At 35.3% G+C, this 23,157-nt stretch overlaps 1 protein-coding gene across 1 annotated transcript in view; it reads right to left on the bottom strand.

Annotated features, from left to right (window-relative positions):
• LOC128219751 (GRIP and coiled-coil domain-containing protein 2-like) overlaps positions 1-23,157 on the bottom strand; it is a 30,044-nt gene that overhangs the window by 2,379 nt on the left and 4,508 nt on the right. The window contains exons 5-29 of the mRNA XM_052927709.1: positions 22,451-22,608; positions 22,100-22,204; positions 21,606-21,710; positions 20,644-20,868; positions 16,078-19,500; positions 15,654-15,773; positions 15,237-15,350; positions 14,460-14,532; positions 11,301-11,395; positions 10,982-11,065; positions 10,517-10,654; positions 9,409-9,571; positions 8,555-8,733; positions 8,088-8,267; positions 7,535-7,614; positions 6,907-6,960; positions 6,352-6,474; positions 5,750-5,852; positions 4,049-4,156; positions 3,548-3,682; positions 2,738-2,779; positions 2,519-2,594; positions 1,557-1,639; positions 875-1,018; positions 155-263 (exon numbers count right to left, since the gene is read on the bottom strand). Of these exons, the coding sequence (XP_052783669.1) occupies positions 155-263; positions 875-1,018; positions 1,557-1,639; positions 2,519-2,594; positions 2,738-2,779; positions 3,548-3,682; positions 4,049-4,156; positions 5,750-5,852; positions 6,352-6,474; positions 6,907-6,960; positions 7,535-7,614; positions 8,088-8,267; positions 8,555-8,733; positions 9,409-9,571; positions 10,517-10,654; positions 10,982-11,065; positions 11,301-11,395; positions 14,460-14,532; positions 15,237-15,350; positions 15,654-15,773; positions 16,078-19,500; positions 20,644-20,868; positions 21,606-21,710; positions 22,100-22,204; positions 22,451-22,608 (6,219 nt within the window). The remainder of the gene's footprint in view (positions 1-154; positions 264-874; positions 1,019-1,556; positions 1,640-2,518; positions 2,595-2,737; positions 2,780-3,547; positions 3,683-4,048; positions 4,157-5,749; positions 5,853-6,351; positions 6,475-6,906; positions 6,961-7,534; positions 7,615-8,087; positions 8,268-8,554; positions 8,734-9,408; positions 9,572-10,516; positions 10,655-10,981; positions 11,066-11,300; positions 11,396-14,459; positions 14,533-15,236; positions 15,351-15,653; positions 15,774-16,077; positions 19,501-20,643; positions 20,869-21,605; positions 21,711-22,099; positions 22,205-22,450; positions 22,609-23,157) is intronic.

Genomic DNA, 23,157 nt, shown 5'->3' with positions numbered 1-23,157 from the left:
TAGTCCAGAATTATTTTAGACACAATCCCATTGCCTTTCTAAAGGGACACTAGCATAGGTTTCTAGTAATTTCCTATTTATGAAATTGATTCGAGCATGGATTCTCAAAAGCTGTCTGAATAAAGTATTTTAATAGATATGCATAAGAACTGACCCTGTGCCACTTGTGTAAGCATCTGTTTCTCCTCCGGGCTCAGTTTCAACATGGTGGTAAGAACCGGTATTAACTGGTTCCTCTCATCGCCAACCTTCAGGCTCAAAAACTGCAAACCATGAAAGACAAAGAACAATGAGTACTCCTAGTACAACATAAAGTTGAATATTCAACATATCATTGCGAATTACCCATTAATAAGATTACATTATGCTCACAATGATATTAGTTTACACTACAGGTATTCTATAGTTTTCCGTTTATCGCAAATTCATTTATGTAGTGTTGTAATTTAATGAAAATACGACAAGAAATAAATCTTTTTGTAACCTGTACCAATGTGTTGCAAACAAGTTCTAAAATTAAGTAATTTTTGCATTGAACGAGATTTAAAGTGTCCAATAACAGAGCGCCTACAGCAGGTAGTATTTTATCAATGCTCCTCTGCTTTTTTAAGTTTGTCAAGTGACATATCAATTTTTCAAACCATATTTATGGGCCTATCGAAACACATGCATATTGGTTTGGAAACAAGTGTACCCAGCGCTCAGTCATTGTTTTTTTTTATAGCCAAACGTTAAGTTTTAACATGACTCCTCCTCAACACAGCTAACAACATCACCCACAGTGATAAGAAAAGACCAACAACAGCAACAGTGATATAAAAAACCCAACAACAACCGAAAACAGAAGCCAGGTAAGTAATGCAAGATCTCCTACCTTCACGAGTATATTCTTGAGGTACTCGAGGTTCTGAGTTTCCTGTTCCCGCTGAGTGTTACGTTCCAGACGTCGTATCTCCTCCTTCAAGATCTTCGCCTGCTCAGTCAGTCTCATTGCCTGGGCCTCGCTCTCATTCATTATCTGGGGAAAAAATACCATAGTACGACAACACATTAACACTACACACATGGTGCGCAATCAATCTTACCCTTGGATGAATAATTAAGTCTTTTATAGTCACCTATTAAGATCTGATTCTAGATCAGTTGTGACATCTGTGCACACAGCCATACGAGCACCAAAGCTCACCAAATATATCAGCCCAAATCATGGCACTTGTTCCCTTGTGCATATTGCAAAAGCAAAGTTGAAAATTGTGTCAAGTTTGATGTGAATTTTAGAAAGTTTTATCAGTTTTGGCCAAAACTAAGGGTTTTCATCATAGAAAACAATAACAAGCATGAACAATAATAGAAGCTATTGTAGAAGCTATTGCATAGCTTTATGTTTAATTTCTTAAAAACCAACAGACAAGTCAGAAAACTGAAAAATATATGTCTATAGAGGGAAATTGTTTCATGTGTGGATTTACCTGTTAGCAAGTCTAGCATCGCCATGTTAAAATGTCACATTTTGGTAAAAAAGTCACCACCCAAAGTGGAAAAATAAATGGTTTTACCTCTGTGAGATGCTCATTCTTCTTCTGTTCTTTCACAAGTCTCTCCTGTAAGGCATCCACATCTACCTGGGAGCTTGCTATGCCTGCAATAAAGACATATAACTCTAGCAGCATTCAATCAATTGACAGATAATAATGACATGCATCACAATCGTTTCAATTCAATAGTCATTCAAAATAGAAAAAAAATCTAAATTTTCATCTATTTATGTACACATAGTTTATTCATACAATATGGAATATAAGCATCGCAAGTGGATGCCAATATTTGTCTGTCTTCTTCCAACGATGTAGGCTGAGCTACATTGTGAGATTATTGTCAGTAACATGAAGTTCTGTACAAAGTTTCATAACAACATTTTGAAGCATTTTTAGGACATGGCCATGGTTTTGCATAAAGCTTTTTAAACAATAAAGGGGCATAACTTAGAAACCATTAAAGCCTGAGTTATAGACCTTGCTGCACATGTACATCTGGTCACTGGTATCACATTTACTTAGTTCCATGTGAATATCTTGAACTAATTTTAACCAGTTTTGGCCAAAGCTTAAAGTGACACTCCTATTCAAAATTAATACTTACACATGTATAACAAACATAAATGTTGAGTGATAAACCTTTAACTACTTACTACATAATGCATTTATGGAAAATATTAATTACTGATAACAAGATTGTAACCATGTATTTACTAGCTAAAAACGCAAAAATATTAAATGGTGAATGCTAAAAGATTTACTGTGATCTTATATCATGTCATAAGGTAAAAATATCGTATTTTTTGCAACTTTCTTTCAAATCAAACTTGGTATCCTTCATAAGAACCATTGTTTTTCAACATTTATTCATCCTTTTTGGTAAATGAAAACAACTGCTTTAATTGTGGTAAATCTTATTTGGGAGTAAGAGTGCATCTTTAAGGTTTTGCACAAAATATTCCCACAATCAAGGCTCAACCTACTGGCATTGTCGTCCATGTCCTGGGTAAGGAGTTGGTCCAGGGGCAACGGGCCGGCTGTTGGCTTCACCAGACCTCCCTGGGGGGAAATATACATGCAGGTTAATGAAGTTTGAAATCATACATGTCATAGGATAAAACCACACAATTGTGCACAAAGGTAAAATGTAATATTAGCAAATGACATAACTATTTCAAAATATGATGAGAAATAATACATACTGGTAATCTGTGGAAAGGCTCTGGGTCAACTATTTCTGAACCCTGAAATTATTAAACATGTTTTTAATAAAATATATTCAATAGCTTCAGTTTCTTTTCTTTCTTCCTTGGTATATGGTAAAGTCTGGAATTCAAATAGTTTCAGTATTTAGTCACCAGTCCCATTCCTGCTTATCATGGGTCATATAATGTCACTCCTATACGGGTAAAACTGGTCATTGTACATAGAGGATATTTGTCAAACTTAATGTATTTAAACCAAGTGATCATAGAAAGAAATATTCTTATGAGTGGCATAGCCACAATTCACTTCAAAAACATGTCTGACTTCATTTCAAAAATTTTCAACCATGGCATACTTAAAGTTAGGTTACTTTTATTAAAGTATATGAGAACCAGAATCTATTAGAGCACTGAAATATTATATGTAAGATTTTTCAAGAAGCACAAAAAATATGTTTGCCATAATCCACATGTTCATTATTAAGACCATTCACAAAATGATTACAGCTGAAAATGTTTAACAATGCAGCTCTAGCAGCTATTTATAGGATACTGTAAAGCATTTTGCAGTGGTTTATTATTCAACTTAAGCAAATTAATCAGGCCGTGAACTAAGTGAAATTTCAATTAACTGATATAGGTAAATTGTTTAATAATGGCATGACAAATTTAAACCTGGCGAAAATCATCAATCTTCAGTGAAACTGCTGTGCTCAGTTTAGCACAATGCCGCTATATTTTGTACTTTCTGTCTTAAAAAAATAAATAAAAAAATTCTCCTTTCATTTCAATGTGTGTGTTACCCACCTCTCCCTCCTGTCTCTCAATATGTCTGAAGTCCTGTACAAATTCCAGGGGGGTCGGAGTCGCTGATTTGTCCTTCTCTGCGGGTCGGGGGGAGACTCTTGGTCTATTTGAGGGCGTCACTTCTCTGCCTAGGTTCTGAATAAACAAAAAACATTGATTGATTAAATAACTGAATATTGGAAATCGCTGTAAACTCCAGGGGATGGAGTCAAGAGTCAGAGGGGAATTCCAGGGCCGACTTGACAGGTCACCTTATTGCAGTGTTTGAAATGAAAACATTATAATTGTAGATTAAGATAACATCATTCATTTACAATTTGGTGAGCGTATATGATTCTTACTTTTCTAATCTGATTCTACTATCATTGTTTTACACTAGACTTTCAGAGTGTTGATGACTGTGACCATTTCGGTTGACTTATAAATCTACTAACAGACTGGCTGTTACTTCTTGGAGTAAAACAACATATACCCATTTAAAATGGATACCACAAAAGCTACCTGTATTTCCCTCTGTAGGCGGATGTTTTCCCTGTCCAGAGAGTCAATCTGAGTCTGCAACTGGTCAACTACTCTCTCATGATCTGCGTGTATCTGACGTAACTGATCCTACAAATGCAAGAGAAAAGAGAATTAGATAATTTTAATCACTAAGGATCTGTACATGTATTTATGCTTTCTTTCATAGGGCAGTGGCCACACCAGCTCCCTCCTCCCCTGTCAATACCCACTGATATAACTTTAGGCTTAAAAGGCATATCTATGAGGCAATGGATAGAAGTAACAAGAGGCACAGCAGTGCCTGTGCTCCACTGGCCAAAAGGTTCAAGCAAAGACCACCTAACGAACATTTTCGTCAAGTTTCATAGAAATACAATCATCAATTTTTGAGGAGAAGTTATCTAATTTTTTTTTTTACTTTAATAGCTCTGGCTGCCATGTTGTGCAGTGGACCGAAATGATTTGGGCAATTTGAGTAAAGGAGCACCAAACAAACATTTCTGTCAAGTTTTATCGAAAAAAGGTCTTCGGTTTCGACGACAAGTCGTATAAAGTTTTTTTTATTTTTTAGCTCTGGCAGCCATGGTGTGCAGTGGACTGGAACCATTTAACAAATTTTGGTTAATGACCACCCAAGGAACATTTCTGTCAAGTTTCATCAAAATCTGATCATCGGTTTCTGAGGAGAAGTCGTTTAAAGGTTTTTCTATTTTTACCTCTGGGGGCCATCTTGTGCAGTGGACCGAAACCATTGAAGCAAATTTGATAAAGAACCATCCAAGGAACATTTCTGTTAAGTTTCATCAAAATCTGATCATCGGTTTCTGAGAAGATGTTCTTTAAAGGTTTTTCTATTTTTTAGCTCTGGCGGCCATATTGTGCAATGGACCGGAACCATTTGAGCAATTTTGGTAAAGGACCACCAAAGGAACATTCCTGTGAAGTTTTGTCAAAATCCGCTTATCAGTTTCAGAGGAGATGTCATTTAAAGTAAAAGCACGCACGCACGCACGCACGCACGCACTCACGACGGACAATCTGTGATGACATAAGCTCCATGGCCTTCGGCCAGTGGAGCTAAAAATGCAATCCAATGGAGGGAAGGATTAACTGATTTGAAACAAGCTAGTGTTTCATAACAGTCAATATAACAGAGAGGAATTACCCCAGTACAATCTAAAATCAAATCAAAACCATTCCATTCCAATCAGTGATAATAATAGAGGACATTTGTTGACTTTCTGCATAAGATTGAAATTCATTTCAACAAATGGTCACAGAAAGTATTATTTTCATGAATGGTGAAGCATAAGTTAAAACATAATTTCCTGTAATAGCGAAAGATATTTTGATCCAACACCAAAGTTCAACACATTTTCAGTTTTTCATGTATGATAAAGACGTACAAACAACATCATGATATCATTTTAGTGACACTTTGAACACTTAATCCAGGCATATTGAGAAACCATAACTTTTCTTGGGCAACACAGGTACAAAAAATTGTCAAATCAATCAAAAAGAGCTTCCAGCAGGGTTGAACTCATGACTTCTTTGATGAGAGATGGTAACCTATGCAAATCACTATGTCATTGTTTACACTTCTGAGCAAACAATACCTGTGGCAAACAAATATCAGCACCAATTTGTAAGAGACATACTTGAGGCCTAAAGCTTTTTATAACAAATGTGTCCTCTGACCTTAAAAGTGTGAGCCATCTCCTCATTCTGTGCTGTCAACTGCTTGATTGTCTGTGTCTGCTCCAACACCATCTGAGTCTTCTCCCTGGTCAGCTCTTCAACTCTGGAGGAACAAAAGGACATATATCAGATCTTCATCTTTGGAGGGAGAAACGAACACATATAAGCTCTCCAACTCTGGAGGGAGAAAAGAACAAATATCAGCTCTTCAACTCTGGAGGATGAAAATAACATATATCAGATGAGATCTTCAAAGGATGGTGAAAACACATATATCAGCTCTTTATCTATGGAGGGAGAAAAGAACATCTATCAGCTCTACTACTCTGGAGAGAAAAACAGACGACCTAAAACTGTAAGCACTTTTTAACCCTGCAAAGCAAAATTGACATTTCTTTTGTTCAATATCAAAATACTAAGGCTAATCAGCCAGTAGAAGTGAAGAGTATTTAACAAAAGACTCTGTTTGAAGGTTTCCCTCTTTCAAAACACATCTAAGCCTATGATCCTCTTCTCTCGCAGTGAAGTCCTGCAGTGTGGTGTCTCTGACGTAGTGTGTCTAGATCTATATATATGTATACCACATCCTGTATTGTACCTACCTAAGCCTATGGGCCTCTTCTCTGGCGGTAAGGTCCTGCAGTGTGGCGTGGTGTCGCTTTTGCAGTCTGTCCTGGTCTTCTTGCAGTAACTCATTCTCACGTTGTAGATTAGAGGACTTCTCACTGTGAGGAAAAATAGAATATCAACGTCAGTCTAACATGACATTTATGCGCTCTTAGTTATCAGATGAAATTGTTTCACAAACATAGGGGATATTATGATAGGACGCTTTTCCGATATTTTTATCAGGTGGAATTTGTGTGCGGAGCCAGTATATATTATCCTCTATAATAATCCTCGGTAATAACCAGCACAAATAATCAGACACGTAAGAAGCTCTGAGCGTTGATTGAATCGGGACCCTCTAGTCAAGAATCAGATAAGGTAAAAAATCTATCTGCCATCACCACAATCTTACAAAAATACAAAATATAAGCTATAAATGGGAATATGAAGGATATTTATTTTCTAATATGATGGTATTGCAAAAATATCATAAATGTGTTACGCAAAAAAATAAAATATTTTGTTTCTGCTATAATGATATGACGCACCTGACTTCTTCCAGCTTAGCCTTAAGTTGATCTACAGCTTTTTCCAGCCTCTCCCTGAAGTGAGTAATGAAACATTATTGAAACATGCTTGTAAACAAACATCTCTATAATTGATGTTTACAAATTTGTGTACAAAAAATAAGCCTGAAAATGTAATAATAATTAAACATACAATGCTAGGTTAGTGTTGAATATAAAGTTCTTCATGCAAGGCGTAGAAAATAAAAAGCATGAGGCTTTGAGACTGAGGGTAGTCCGAAGAAATAGCAGCTAATTGTACACAACAGGTTCATTGTTTATGTCCGGTCTAAGATGCCCAAAATGTTTGTTGATTAATTAATATGTTTGCAATAATTTGATGATTTTAATGATTTATTTTCGTACATTCATGATATTACATTAATTAAATCACAAATTTAAAACCCAGCAAATTATTATCCACTGGTTTGCCGACTATAAAATACTGATGCAAATTTTAAACATTGTGAAATTTGCTGAAACCAACAAGTCGCAAAAACAGGACCTCACAAAATTAAATTTATTTACAGGATGCAGGCAATTTTTTAGACAATAATCTGGGGTAAAAAAGTGTGTCCTACATGGTACACTTATATAACTGAACACAAACCTGGCTAATTTCTCCTCTTCTAGAGAGGCTTCATTTGGTCCCTTAGTCTTCTGCTGTTTCAGGACATTATGCACCCGAACCTGCCAGATAAGCGAGTATAATAATTGTCATTTTCATCATGAAATAACATCATTTTATATTTTTATGTTTAACTGTGAAATAAATTTTAATAAGACGTCATAAATAAATAGCATTGCAAATAGTTCAAGTTCACTTAATACTCATACCAGACAGGCTGCCAACAGACTGTGCTAAGTTAAGGTCATTAAAACTCTAATAATAACAGTAACAAATATCAGGCTGTGGAAATACCGTAAAATTAGTCATCTCTCCTGCAGTCAACTCTGATGTAGCAAGGTAAAGGTCACACAATTTCTTATATGTAAAAAGCACACAATTTGCTTCAACAATGATCAAATCCTAACTCACCTTCAAGGCGACAAACAGTGAACTCTAGTTCTGGCCATGCAAAGGCAAGGTAATTAAATATATTTTAACTGAAAGAAACATACCAATTGCTCTAAAAATGAACAAAATATATATCCCCACTTACCTTATACCCCTCATATTCGGCCTGGCAAGTTGTCAGTTCTGACCGTGCCAGATCAAGGTCCTGTTGTGTGGTAGCCAGTCTGGTCTCCAGTGATCGCAGCGTCCTCTGGCTCCCCTCCGAGCTGGACCGCAGTCTCTCATCAAGTCGTTGCTTCTCACCAGATATGGACGCTATCTGCACCTAATATAATAAAGACAGTTCTGATTCAGAAATTGTCTGGCTCTTATCTTATGTTTTAACTATTGATGAGAACAGCACAAAAGCTAGAGTAATGCAAAGCAATAGTTCCCCAAAGCACTACATATATGTATTATAAAGTTATGGACATTTAAATCAAATTTATAATTGCATATGAATGACAACCTTAAAAATCCTTGAGGTAATTCAAAACTGCATAGCTTGCAAAATTCTACCTGTCAGACATACACCTGGTACTCAATTCTAATCATTCTTTCATCTAAACCCACCTTAAGTTCCTCAATATACTGCTGCAAGCTCTCCAGCTGCCCACGCAGCTGTGCGTCTGCTGTCCTCTGTTCACCCTCGGATTTCTTAGCATCTGCAAGATCCTTCTTTGCCTTCACCAGGAGCTGTTTGAGCTTGTTGCCTCTCTCATCAGCCTGGACACGCTGTCCCTCGACCTCAGCTAGATGTGGTAAGGATTATTTGAAAATGTTTGAGTGGAATGTTTTCAGTTGATTAAGGAAAGTGAATTGAATTGAAAAGTTATTTTTTACCACGAAATTGGGATTTTTTTTATATATATTATAAATTCAAATACTCTTTTTAATCATTTATTTTAGGGTTTTTATAACTTCAACAACAATACACTTTAGTTTTTCAAACAGAAACTATTTTTAGAATTCAGATTTGGAATTTTTATTTAACTTTTGGGGTAACAAAACACACTTCTTAGCATTGGAAACATAACCTTATATCAGCAGAAAAAGTAACTAAAAACAACAACTCTGGTTCTATTCTATTTCCCGTATTAATTTTTTTATTGTTGGCTGAGATATTAATTATGTTAAAGTAAATACTTTTTTCTCCTGCAATCACTGAACCTCTGTCTGGGCCTAACCAATTAAAATGTTCTTTTAAAATACTTATGAGCTCATTTGTGTTAAGCTTCCATAGTTTTTCAACTAGCCTAAATCTCAGCAGTGATGACTTATCGGAGGCAGGCTAGTGTCAGCTCTCTTCCTTAAATGTTGAAACTCTGTCTGGGCTTCCATAGATCAGTCCATCTACATCACCTTTTAGGCCTGGACCTCACATATTAACCTTTTCTAAACTTGTCAACAATTCTGCACAACCCTACCTATCTGAGCCTGAAGTGTGTCAGCCCTCTCTTGTAAACGTTGAACCTCTATCTGGGCCTCCTTAATTTCCTGATCCTTCTTTGCATTCTTAGAGGTAAGGGCCTCAACAGTTCGCTCATAGTCAGCAAACTCAAGATCCATCATAGAGCTCTGCTTGGCCTCCTGAAGTGAAAGACAATGTTGTACCGTAAATGACTGGTTATAAGACGATAGGGGGTATTAGACGCAGGGAAAAAAATATGTGCTAAATCGGGGGAAAAAACTTTTAATTTATGTTTTGGGTTAAAAGACGCATAGAAAAAATGTCAAATTGTCTGGCATTTTCGGCCACCATGTTTGTTGACAGTGACAAAAAATTTTTTTTTCGTGAAAATGGCGATGGTTATCTTTAAAACCATACAATGATAACACAAAGCAAAATTGGTTTCATTTTTATTCGTTTCATGTGATAACATAACAGATTATTTAAAATAAACACATATATTAGAGGCTGTCTTCCCAGATCCAAATACATCTGTACTTGAAAGGATTCAACAGACTTTCAAACCATTATAACCCGTCCTAACCATAACTTTTGAAAATCTGTCTGAAAGTTGATAGTCTTTTATACCTGTGGAAGGACAAAAAGACAAATAGTTCTACACATGTGTACATCATATCGTTTGATACCAATTCCTCAATATCATACATGTTTATCTTATAAATATATTCATGGCCTAGTTCAAACAACTAGGTTCTAAGATAATTACCAACGACAAGTACTTGTGATAGGTTATAGTACTTGGTAACAAAAACCCCAGCCAATGACAAAGCTTGCCTATTTTTTCTCTGTCAGTCTTGATAAAATTTGCCAGTGCTATGGTACTTGCTACACATGTATGTGCTTATTGTCAAAATGAACAGGTGTACCTGGTTTATTTAAAATATATTTAAATTTTATTTTAAGTGTAACAGTCAAGAACAACGGCCAAGAATGACGGCCAAAAATTATCGGCCAAAAAATACCGACCAAAAATAAAGTTTTAGAATGACAACGCTGCTGACAACACTACAGCTTTAACAATAGTTTTGTATAAAAATAGCAAAAAACGCAAACCCTGTACTAACCTGTTTAGCATCTTGTAGCATTTTCTGCATGTCTGCTACCTGCTGTTGTAGCCCCTCTGTGACCCCTCGATGCTTCTCCTCCAGTGACCTCTGGGTTTCCTTGGCAACACTCACCTGCTGCTCGAGGGCTGCTTTTTCCTGTAAACATAGAAACACTATGTCAAGTCTGGTTTAGAATTATTATTAAAGTATTAAAAAACTTAGTTCTCGTTCACATAGTTATACAATGTTACTACATTTGGCTCTCAATGCTAAATATTTCCTGATAGGACTCAAAAGCTTGTTTCTTTCTAGACTTTAGAGAAGCAAACAATTATCCATGTATCCATTTCCCCAACGCCACAAGCCTTACCTTCTTACTTTCATTAAGTGCATGGGTAATGTTGCCAGACCCCACTTTACCCCTCCTCTACAAACCCACACTCACCCCCACCCCATCTCCCACCCCCACCCATGTAACCATACCTTATTCAGTTCCTCAATCTGAATCCTGCGTGCCTCACTCTCCTGTTCTAGTTTCTTCAAGGCTTGAACATGCCCCTCCAAAGACTACAAGGAATCAAGTCTAAGGTTGAAGATAACCTCTTAGATACAGGGTTTCAAAATGACTGTACACTACATTTACAATCGTCTTCGGTATAAACACTAAACTACATACTCTCAAAAACATTCAACAATCAAATGGCAAGATTCAGATTAATTTAAGTACTGACATTAATTCTATGGCAATCCTTAATAGCAAATGTTCACTTTTTTTCTTAATAAAGATCTTATCTCTTATTACCTTAACTTGACTTTGCAGTTCATCAATCTTGGACATGTGGTCAGCAAGCTCCGTTTTCGCTTTCGACAGCTGTTCAATAGTCCTTTCAAAGTCATCTGAAAGTGAAAAGCATATTTGGAGAAAATGTACTTTTTTCACAAAACTTATCATCAGCTATATATCCATACCTAAAACCAACAAGCAACATGCCTTACCACAACAACATAATCTATTTCCAACATATGATTTCATAGTACTCAACCTATTCTACATCCCTTGGCAACTCACACTTATTCTCACATGTGATTATAGAGAACTCATACCTTGGTGACCAAACTTATCCTCACATATGATTACAGATTACTCATACCTTGACAACACAGACTTATTCTCAAATATGATAACAGATTACTCATACCTTGACAACACAGACTTCTTCTCAAGTATTATAACAGATTACTCATACCTTGACAACACAGACTTCTTCTCAAGTATTATAACAGATTACTCATACCTTGACAACACAGACTTATTCTCAAATATGATAACAGATTACTCATACCTTGACAACACAGACTTCTTCTCAAGTATTATAACAGATTACTCATACCTTGACAACACAGACTTCTTCTCAAGTATTATAACAGATTACTCATACCTTGACAACACAGACTTCTTCTCAAGTATTATAACAGATTACTCATACCTTGACAACACAGACTTCTTCTCAAATATGATAACAGATTACTCATACCTTGACAACACAGACTTCTTCTCAAGTATGATTACAGATTACTCATACCTTGACAACACAGACTTATTCTCAAATATGATAACAGATTACTCATACCTTGACAACACAGACTTCTTCTCAAGTATTATAACAGATTACTCATACCTTGACAACACAGACTTATTCTCAAATATGATAACAGATTACTCATACCTTGAAAATATGATAACAGATTACTCATACCTTGACAACACAGACTTCTTCTCAAGTATTATAACAGATTACTCATACCTTGACAACACAGACTTCTTCTCAAGTATTATAACAGATTACTCATACCTTGACAACACAGACTTATTCTCAAATATGATAACAGATTACTCATACCTTGACAACACAGACTTCTTCTCAAGTATTATAACAGATTACTCATACCTTGACAACACAGACTTCTTCTCAAGTATTATAACAGATTACTCATACCTTGACAACACAGACTTCTTCTCAAATATGATAACAGATTACTCATACCTTGACAACACAGACTTCTTCTCAAGTATGATTACAGATTACTCATACCTTGACAACACAGACTTATTCTCAAATATGATAACAGATTACTCATACCTTGACAACACAGACTTCTTCTCAAGTATGATAACAGATTACTCATACCTTGACAACACAGACTTCTTCTCAAATATGATAACAGATTACTCATACCTTGACAACACAGACTTATTCTCAAGTATGATTACAGATTACTCATACCTTGACAACACAGACTTATTCTCAAATATGATAACAGATTACTCATACCTTGACAACACAGACTTATTCTCAAGTATTATAACAGATTACTCATACCTTGACAACACAGACTTATTCTCAAATATGATAACAGATTACTCATTCCTTGACAACACAGACTTATTCTCAAGTATGATAACAGATTACTCATTCCTTGACAACACAGACTTATTCTCAAATATGATAACAGATTACTCATACCTTGACAACACAGACTTCTTCTCAAATATGATAACAGATTACTCATTCCTTGACAACACAGACTTATTCTCAAGTATGGTAACAGATTACTCATTCCTTGACAACACAGACTTATTCTCAAGTATGATAACAGATTACTCATTCCTTGACAACACAGACTTCTTCTCAAGTATGATAACAGATAACTCATTCCTTGACAACACAGACTTCTTCTCAAGTATGGTAACAGATTACTCATTCCTTGACAACACAGACTTCTTCTCAAATATGATAACAGATTACACATTCCTTGACAACACAGACTTATTCTCAAGTATGGTAACAGATTACTCATTCCTTGACAACACAGACTTATTCTCAAATATGATAACAGATTACTCATACCTTGACAACACAGACTTCTTCTCAAATATGATAACAGATTACTCATTCCTTGACAACACAGACTTCTTCTCAAGTATGGTAACAGATTACTCATTCCTTGACAACACAGACTTCTTCTCAAGTATGATAACAGATTACTCATTCCTTGACAACACAGACTTCTTCTCAAGTATGATAACAGATTACTCATTCCTTGACAACACAGACTTCTTCTCAAGTATGATAACAGATTACTCATTCCTTGACAACACAGACTTCTTCTCAAGTATGATAACAGATTACTCATTCCTTGACAACACAGACTTCTTCTCAAGTATGATAACAGATTACTCATTCCTTGACAACACAGACTTCTTCTCAAGTATGATAACAGATTACTCATTCCTTGACAACACAGACTTCTTCTCAAGTATTATAACAGATTACTCATTCCTTGACAACACAGACTTCTTCTCAAGTATTATAACAGATTACTCATTCCTTGACAACACAGACTTCTTCTCAAGTATGATAACAGATTACTCATTCCTTGACAACACAGACTTCTTCTCAAGTATGATAACAGATTACTCATTCCTTGACAACACAGACTTCTTCTCAAGTATGATAACAGATTACTCATTCCTTGACAACACAGACATCTTCTCAAGTATGATAACAGATTACTCATTCCTTGACAACACAGACTTCTTCTCAAGTATGATAACAGATTACTCATTCCTTGACAACACAGACTTCTTCTCAAGTATGATAACAGATTACTCATTCCTTGACAACACAGACTTCTTTTCAAGTATGATAACAGATAACTCATACCTTGACAACACAAACTTGTTATCACATGATTACAGAGTGATCATACCTTCACTACACAAACTTATTATCACAAATGATAACACAGTACTCATACCTTATAGACTCGAACTTATTCGCACAAATGGATTTCAAAGTACTTGATCTATTCACCATACCTTGGAAACATAGACTCATTCGTACATACAACATCAGAGTACTCAGGACTAGTTTATTTCAGGGAAAATGTCCAAGCTCACCCTTAAACCTGTCCCTGTCTTTCAATGCTTCCTGTAGATGTTTTTGAGCTTCAGCATGTTTCTCTTCAAGGCTCTGAAATGTACAATTAGTCAGCAGTGTTGTTAGCACAGTCATGGTAAAATTTAATGAAGGTCGTATTTATTTTTCACATTTTGAGCCTGCAATCTAGTCTAATATGTGCATAAAACTTATAAAAATCAACATCCACTCTTAAAAAATACCTTTCACTGTCTAAAGTCTGAAGATGTAATACAAGCTTAATTGACCTTAACCACGACCACAAATGTTATACAATGTAATTCTGCACTTCACAACTGTATGTCCTACTAACCCTTAATTAAGCTATTTAAAATGCGAGACAATAATCTGCATATAACTTCAAATAAATCAGTTGCTAGAGGACAATTTCAGTGTCGTTAGCCAGACTTTCAGGTTTCTTTTAGTTTCTTTTAGATTATTTCTTTACATTTAGTTGTATTTCATTTAAGAGTTCATCATTGTTTTTCTATGCTTCATTGATGTGTGAATTGTGAGAAAAAATATGCCTTGTTTAGGCATACCTATTCAGATTGTTATGTTGAACTATTAGTGTAATTGCATACCCAAATGCTACGAACGGAAACGAAGCGCAGTCAAACTTCCACATGTCTCTTTTAATCCAATGAGAATAAAGTTCAAAATTGCGCAAATTGTAAATATGCTGCATTAAGCCCTTCTTATTTCTCTGTTTCATGTTTTCTGGGTTGGAAAGTAGATGCTTTATTGTCTCTATATACCTGTATCTGTTTCTGGAAGGCTGTTTCACTGTCATTGGCCTGATTCTCGAGTTGTTGTTGCAGGGACACGTTGAGGGCATGCAGTTTCTTCAACTCCTCTGTCTGGGCACTGAACTGTATGAAAAGATTTGGGAACAATCAAGGTTTAATTAAACTCTAGGCAGAAATATTGTACAAAATAAATTTTTAGATTTTGGATTTCAAAATGTCAGAAAGGATTTTCGTGTTTCCATGAAATAACATTTAAAGACAGCATTTGTCAACATAATTATACAGCTATAATTGAACAATATAAATTTCAAATAAGCCAGTTCTATCTTGGATGTTACATTTCAAATTTTCAGATGTTAATCAAGAATCTTGCGAATTTGAACAAAAAGGGTATGCACTTAAATGAATGATAAGGCTTCAATATACCTTGTTTTTGAGATCAGCCAACTCTTTCTTGGTTTTGACAGCCACTGTCTTGAGCTTATTACACATTCCTTCCTTTGCCTTCACCTCTTCTCTCAGTTTCTCCATATTCAATGCAAGACTCTGTATAAAATATATAATATATATTTAAACATTATAACAAATTCTGAAAATAAAAAAAATGTCTGGAGTAAACCACCGACTAGACTCAAGTTTTAAAGCAGATCTGCACTAGTGTCACTCTATATTGTGACCTTAAGATTTAATATCAAAACACTACCTATGACAATCTCTACTAAAGAAAACCTTATCTTAAAAAAATTCCCATAAGTCAACATTTAAGCATTTAACTCGCATTTAAAAGACATTTTCAAAAATCTAATCAGCAAGTAGAACCATAAGATACTTAAATAGGTTATAACCTCACCTCAGATTTCTGGGTGGATTCCACTTCTTTACTCTTCTCTGCTTCTAAACCTCTGATTTTGTCTTCTAAATCTTGCACCAGCTTTCCTTTCTCCTCACCATTATCACTCAGTTCTTTACATTTCTCCTCCAATCCCTTGCACTTCTCATCAAGGGACTCACATTTTTCTTTCCATTCACTGGCTAACTTCACATTTGTGTCTGACAATTCTGTGCATTTGTTTTCCATTTCTGACACCATAGACTTATAAGCCTCTTCCTTTTCACTAATCTTATTTTCTAATTCTTCATTCTTGGATTCAAGCTCACTTACATGTTCTCTTAGTTTCGCAATACTTTCTGCATACTCATCAATCCTCTCTTGAAGCACCTTTTTCTCATTAAGGTTATCCTTCTCTAACTGTTCTAATGCTGATACCTGACTAGAAGATTGCACAAGTTTCACATTTTCAGCCTTAATAATATCAACTTCACTAACAATGTTATCTTTTTCATCTTTCAAATGCTCTAGTTCTGATTTAAGATTCCTGTTTATTTCATTTGTCTCTTCATTTTCATGAACAACACTTTCAAGTTCAATTTTATTATGCTCCATCTGCTTTTCAATTTCCATGATCTTCTCTTGCAACACATGAATTTCGTCCTTTGATGAACTTAGATAAGTTTCAAGACTTGTTACTGATTTCTGCAGTTCTTGTTTTTCACTGAGCAATTCTTCAATTTGTTCATTCAAATTATGAACATGGGCACTCTCTTGATCTAAATGTTTTTCAAGTTCACTTCTGCCATTTTCAAGATGAGATAAAGTCTCTTCAAGTGTGCTTTTTTCACCCGTTAATTTTTCAACTTCTTCAATCTTGCTATCTAGCGCACTTCTCAGATTGGACGTATCACAATCAATAGTTTCTTGATTTGATTTTAAATCTAATATCCTTTTTGATAAACTCTCCTTTTCACTAAGTAATTCATTTATTTGTTCATTCAAGTCATGAACATGCGAACTTTCCTTATCCAAAAGTAACTCCAACTTTGAAACAGTTTCTGATAAATTGTGCTTTTCTTGAAGAAGGTTTTCAACTTCTTGATTCTTTGTTTCTAATTCATTGTTTATCTTTTCTTGATTTGCATCGGTTTCCAACATCTGTTTTGTCAAAGCCTCTTTATCATTGAGCAGGCTTGCGATTTGTTCATTTAAGTTATGCACATGACCACTTTCTTGGTCTAAATGTTTTTCAATTTCACTTCTTCCATGTTCAAGTTTTGAAATAGTTTCATTAAGATCTTGTTTTTCTGTAGTAAGATTTTCAATGTCTGTCATTTTCTGCTGAAGTTCATTACTAATATCAGCTATTTGTTTACCTTTTCCTTCAAGATCCAGCTGAAGTTCATTTACAACCTTTTGCAGTTCATTTTTCTCAACAAGAAGTGCATTAGTTTGTTCATTCAATCCATGCACTTGTGAACTCTCTTGGTCCAAATGGCTTTCTATTTCATTTTTTCCTTGCTCCAGTTTAGCAATTGTGCCTTCAAGTTTTTGTTTCTCTTCAACAAGCTTTCCTATCTCAGCTGCTTTACTGTCAACTTCCTTTTGTAATCGTTCTATGTCCACAGACATATCATTTTGACAAGACTGTGAATCTGTTAATGCTTTTGACAATTCTTCTTTCTCACTTATAAGTTCTTTGATTTGATCGTTCAAATTACTTACATGTGCACTTTCTTGATCCAAATGATTTTCAAGCTCAATTTTGCTCTGCTCAAGTTTATCCATTGATTCTTGCATATTCTCCTTTTCATCTTTTAGTTTAGACAGGTCATTTCTTATGCTTTCAAAAGCTGATGTTTCTTTCTGTAACTCGGAAACCAGTTCATGCTGTTTTCCCAACTCTTCCTGAAGCTCTATTATTTTACCATCTCTGCTTTCCACATCATTGTTAACTTCCTTCACTTTTTCTCTCAATTCACTTTTTTCACTTGCTAGTTTATCAATAGTTTGCTTGAGTTCCGAAATCTCGTTTTCAAACATCTCAGTTGCGGAGGCCTCTTGTGATTCTACTTGACCTTTCAAGGTTTCATACATCCTTTTCGTCTTAGCTAATGTTTCTGACATATCAAGCACTTTCATTTCAAGCTCTTTCAGGTATTCATCTTTCTCCTTAACCACTAGATCAACGTTTTCTTTCTCACTTTGAAGCTTTTCTATTTTAGCTGTAAATTCTACCTTTTCTGCTTCAAGACCACTGATCATTTCCTTCAAGTTGTTAACTTTTTCAAACTCTATTTTCATAGCCTCAATTTCTTCATTTAAGTGTTCAGAATTTTCTTGGGCCAACTGCATTATCACTGTCATAGATTCTTTTTCCCTCTCAACAGAGTCCTTATCTTCATACGCCTGACTTAATTTTGATTTCCAAGACTGTATCTCAACACTGGTTTCACCTCTAGAGGAATATGCTTCATTGAGCTCTCCTTCAAGTCTGCATTTTTCATCAATCAATTCTTTAACCCTAGTTTTGAGATGTTTTACTTCATCTGCAATAGATCCGTCTTTCTCATTCATCTTAAATACCTCATCCTGCAGAGAGTCTCTCTCTTTTAAAGCATCATTTAGAGAAACCATAAGAAAGTCTATCTCTTTTCTAAAACTGGCCTCTCCTTTTTCTGCTTCATCAAGTTCTTGAATAACATGGTCCTTTTCTTCCTTAAGAATTACCATGAGGTGATCCCATTCTCTCATTTTATCCTGAAGGACTTGCATTTCTGTCCTAGAAAGTTCTTTTTCTTCTTTCAATTCATTAACTTCATAAACCAAGTTTTCTCTTGTTTCCTCAGACTGTAAAATCTCTTCTTCCTTTCTTTCGATTTCATTCTCTAATTTCTCAATCATACTCTGAAGCCTTTTTTCCTTTGCTTCAAATTCTTGAGCTTGGTCTGAAGATTCCAAGACTTTGCATTTCTCTTGTGCAGCTTTCAGTTCATTTTCCAAATCTTTCTGTTTGACACCAAGATCTTTGACCTGGTTTTGAGCCTCTTGTAGCACTGTTTGAAGGATTGAATTCTTATTTGTCTCTGTCTCCAACAAGTCTTTAAGTTGCTTGATCTCAGAGCAGGATTTCTCATATTCTTCGTTTACTTTCAGCAACACTTCGTTCATCTTACTTTTATCATCACATTCATTTTCTGATATCTTAGCTTCTAATTCCACTTTAACATTGTCCACCTCCTGTAAGAGTCTCTTGTTTTCTTCTTCTGAGATTCTCTTCTCTTCCAATACTTTCTCCATTTCTGACTTCAATTCTTCAAGTTTTTCCATCATCAAAGTTTTATCTGTTTCTAGCTCCTGAATCTTGTCTTGATGTTCTGTCTTCTCTGCTTCATATTTGACTTGAAGGTCTTTGAATTCACCCATAATATCTTCATATTTCTGAAAAGAAATAACTGGTTTCCTAAATTTTCACAGCTACCGTACATGAACATTAATCTTTAGTCTTGTATACTGTGAAATCATTAATGTTCGTGGGGCTTTAATGTTCGTGGTTTTCGTGGGTTGGGTGATCCACAAATTCAAGATCCCACGAAATATAAACCCTTTACTCACTTTTTCAATTGCCATGTTATGTACATACTCTAGTTTATTTGTTACAGAGGCCGCAGTATACAGCGTAAATATCCGTCTCACTGTATATCTTACTATCATTGTTTTGTAAATATATTATATAAGCCTTTAACAAATAACAAAAACCAAACCATTTTAATGTGTTTTTATGAACCAAATGACTGAAGCACGTGCCTAAACATGTGCTGTCCATGAAAATCTCAAAGTTTGCAAGATGTGAGTGATGAGTGTCGGTTCTCGATTTTTTTCTTTAATGAAATAATTAATCGATTACATTGGAGGTTACTGAGCACCTAACGTGACAATGTACAAAACAACGTGTTCAATATACTTATTAAACAAAAACGTGTGAATAAATATTGAAATGAGATGATATTCAAAAGTGCTTGAAATTGTAGACATCCGAAATCTTTTGGGATTGTTTACTCAAAATTACCGACCTTCTCAGTGTTTTTACAGTTTGCAAAATTCTTAATTGGCATTCAATGGCTTCGTCTATCTGTATTTATGATCAGGGTACATCTTCTTTTATGACCTTAATTTCCAATTAAATCGATAATTGACATGGGTAAATGCACAAATTGGCATGTCGTACTGCACTTTAGCGAGTGTCATAAACCGAGTGACGTAGAAGAGGGAAATCACGGGCCAGCACGTGGAGATAATGCAGACGATCAAGAACGATTACAGTTTCGATTATTTTTTTTTCAAAAATGAAAAACCACGAATTCAAGTACCCACGAAATTGTATTTTTTTGGCAAACCACGAAATTTCATGCCAACGAATATAAATGATTTCACAGTATACAAAATTATGTGTACTTTGGTTTTAACTTAACAAAGCATATTTTATAGATTGCCTAGGATTTAACTTTAACAAAGACAATGGAAATGCTGAACTGTTTAAGTCTTAAAGTAATTCTTTAACTTTTCCTTGCTGTGTTTACATACTTCATTAGAATCTTTTTGCATCTCATTCATTTTTTCTTCCATGCCTTTCTTGTCCATTTCCAGGGCCCGGACACTCTCCTGAAGGCCCTGGTTTTTCTCATTGAGCATAAGTAAAGCCTCCTCATTTCCCTGTGAGGTTGTAGACTGTTCATGTTTAAGTGTCTGTATCTTCTCCATCAGCTGGTCTCTGGCCCCAGTCAAAACTTCAACCTGTTCTTTTAAAGCCTGAAATCAAACAAGACTTTATTTTAAAATACAAGAAATGCACGACTAATGAGAATCCTTGTATTTTTGCCATGCTACTCGGGGCGAACCTCAACTGGTACTTGAACCATATATATGGTACTTGCAAAACATGTGTTTAGTGTATGGCCATATTAAATAGGTGAACTGAGATTCAAATCAATCTTGAAGGGTTTCAAAAGAATGAAAAACATTTTAATTTATGCACGACCATCAAAAACTAGCCTTCTTCTCCATAATGTGTTGGAATAGCAGAAAAGATTCAAGCTATAAGCCGCGTAGTTAGACCCAATAAGAGTTAGAGCTTGCTAGGCGGGTATGAGGGGTATGCTACCCACAATGTTTTATTCCATAATGAGTGTAAAAGCATTTTCAGACATAAATACTGCGAATAAAGGCATATTTTCTGTATACAATGGGCGGACCCGGGCTCTACAGTGCCTACTTAAAGCTACATCTGTGGCTAATGCATCCTCACAGAGCTGTAGAACCACTCTAGATGTCACTCACCGCAGAATGCAGCATTTGGGGTACAAAATTATTCCTTTGGCAAATATCCCATCAACCAGTCGCGGCAAAACTCCACCTTTGGATTCAATTTTTTTTCCTAAATCACACATGGGGATGTGACGGGGTCAAGCCATATTGCAGCCATTATTGGGTGTGGGAACACTTTTATTTACTTAACCACAACATATTGCATCCTCAAACTGCCCCACCTTGTTTTCCTTATCAAGTTTATCAGTCTCTGCCTCGATGACATGCAACGTCCCGGTCATCGTCTCATCCTTCATCTTCATACACTCAACCTGCTCCTCAAGACCCTGAATGTGCAGGAAAAACTTACGGTAAACATTACAATTTTTTACATATGCAAGTACTCAAAAACATTGTTACGACTCCCAATAAAACACTGAATAAGAACATCAAATAGACAATAATGTCACACAGGATTATTGACCTACTACAATTAGACTCAGACATTAAAGGACATATTGATACCAACTTCTGGCAAACTGCTTGGCACAAATAACAAAATTATATTTATCAGTATGTTTCACAGTTAAAGTATGAAAATATTTCCAATTTGTCATCATCTCTCATGAACGCTAGGAGAAATTAACACTCCTGAAATCAAAGATATTAAAACACCTACATGTACAGGGGTGTGTCTACCTTGGTAGAGTTTTTTCTATTTTTAAAGATTGCATACCTTGGTTTTCTTGGTTACAGCGGCAAGTTTGTTAACCAGATCTGTTCTTTCTTTCTCCACATCTTCAAACTGTTTCTCCACATCTTCAAACTGGTCCGTCTTCTCCTGAAACCACACAGCAGATGTTTATGCAGCAAAATCCATGAATCAATATCACTATGTACTTTGTGTAAGTTTCGATTGTATGTACAGTTATGTAAGTTAAAATTCATGTTTGTATGCTGAGTATTTTTTTTATAATTGATACAATTTACACAGCCTGACACTAGTTGTCACCTTCTTCTGAAGCATGTTTGCGTGAATCTTAAACCCTTATGAAATTCTACAGCACCTTTACAATTACAAACCAACCTCCAACTGTTTCAGCGCAGCTAGTCTCTCAGCCTCCACCTCTAATAATTTCCCTTGAATACCCTCCAGCTCTGATAATCTCCCTTGAATACTCTCCCCTCCTCCACCTTCATCTTGTGATTTGGATTGTTCAAACTCTGTTACCTTCTTACTGAGTTCTGAAATACATTATTTTCCAATATTATCGAATGCACACGTGTGCTTTTAGTTTGGACTGTTTAAATCCCTTCTCTCTGATTTGGCCAGGGAATATGTTTATATCTATAAAATGAGAAATAAATTACTGTTTGCACTAGAGCTCTTGAACGCTTCATACTAACATTTAACCAAAGAGCAAAAAGTGTCAAAAAAAGATAATTTTGTTAAAAATAACCTGTAAAACATGAACATTTGAACGCCAACAACATTTGCTTCAATTACAAAGTGGGTGTATCATAGGAAATTATTTGTCTCTAATAGTGCATTGCATTATGGTCCTTGACTGCAGATTGATATGAACTTGATATGTTTTCTTTTTAAAATATCAGATTTGTTTATATTTTATTACATCAAAGCTGGAGGTAAAGGGCCTTTATCTACAAGCTATATATAAATTGTTCAGGACTTCTAGCATTAAAAACCTCTGAAACTCCGTGTTTAAGTTGATGTCAAGAAGTAAAAGATGTATGTCAGTCAAACCAATTTTTAGTTTGATATAAAAAAAAAAA

This window comes from Mya arenaria, chromosome 15 (genome assembly GCF_026914265.1).
Source record: "Mya arenaria isolate MELC-2E11 chromosome 15, ASM2691426v1".
Classification (NCBI taxonomy): domain Eukaryota; kingdom Metazoa; phylum Mollusca; class Bivalvia; order Myida; family Myidae; genus Mya; species Mya arenaria.
This window is presented reverse-complemented; position numbering and strand designations above follow the sequence as displayed.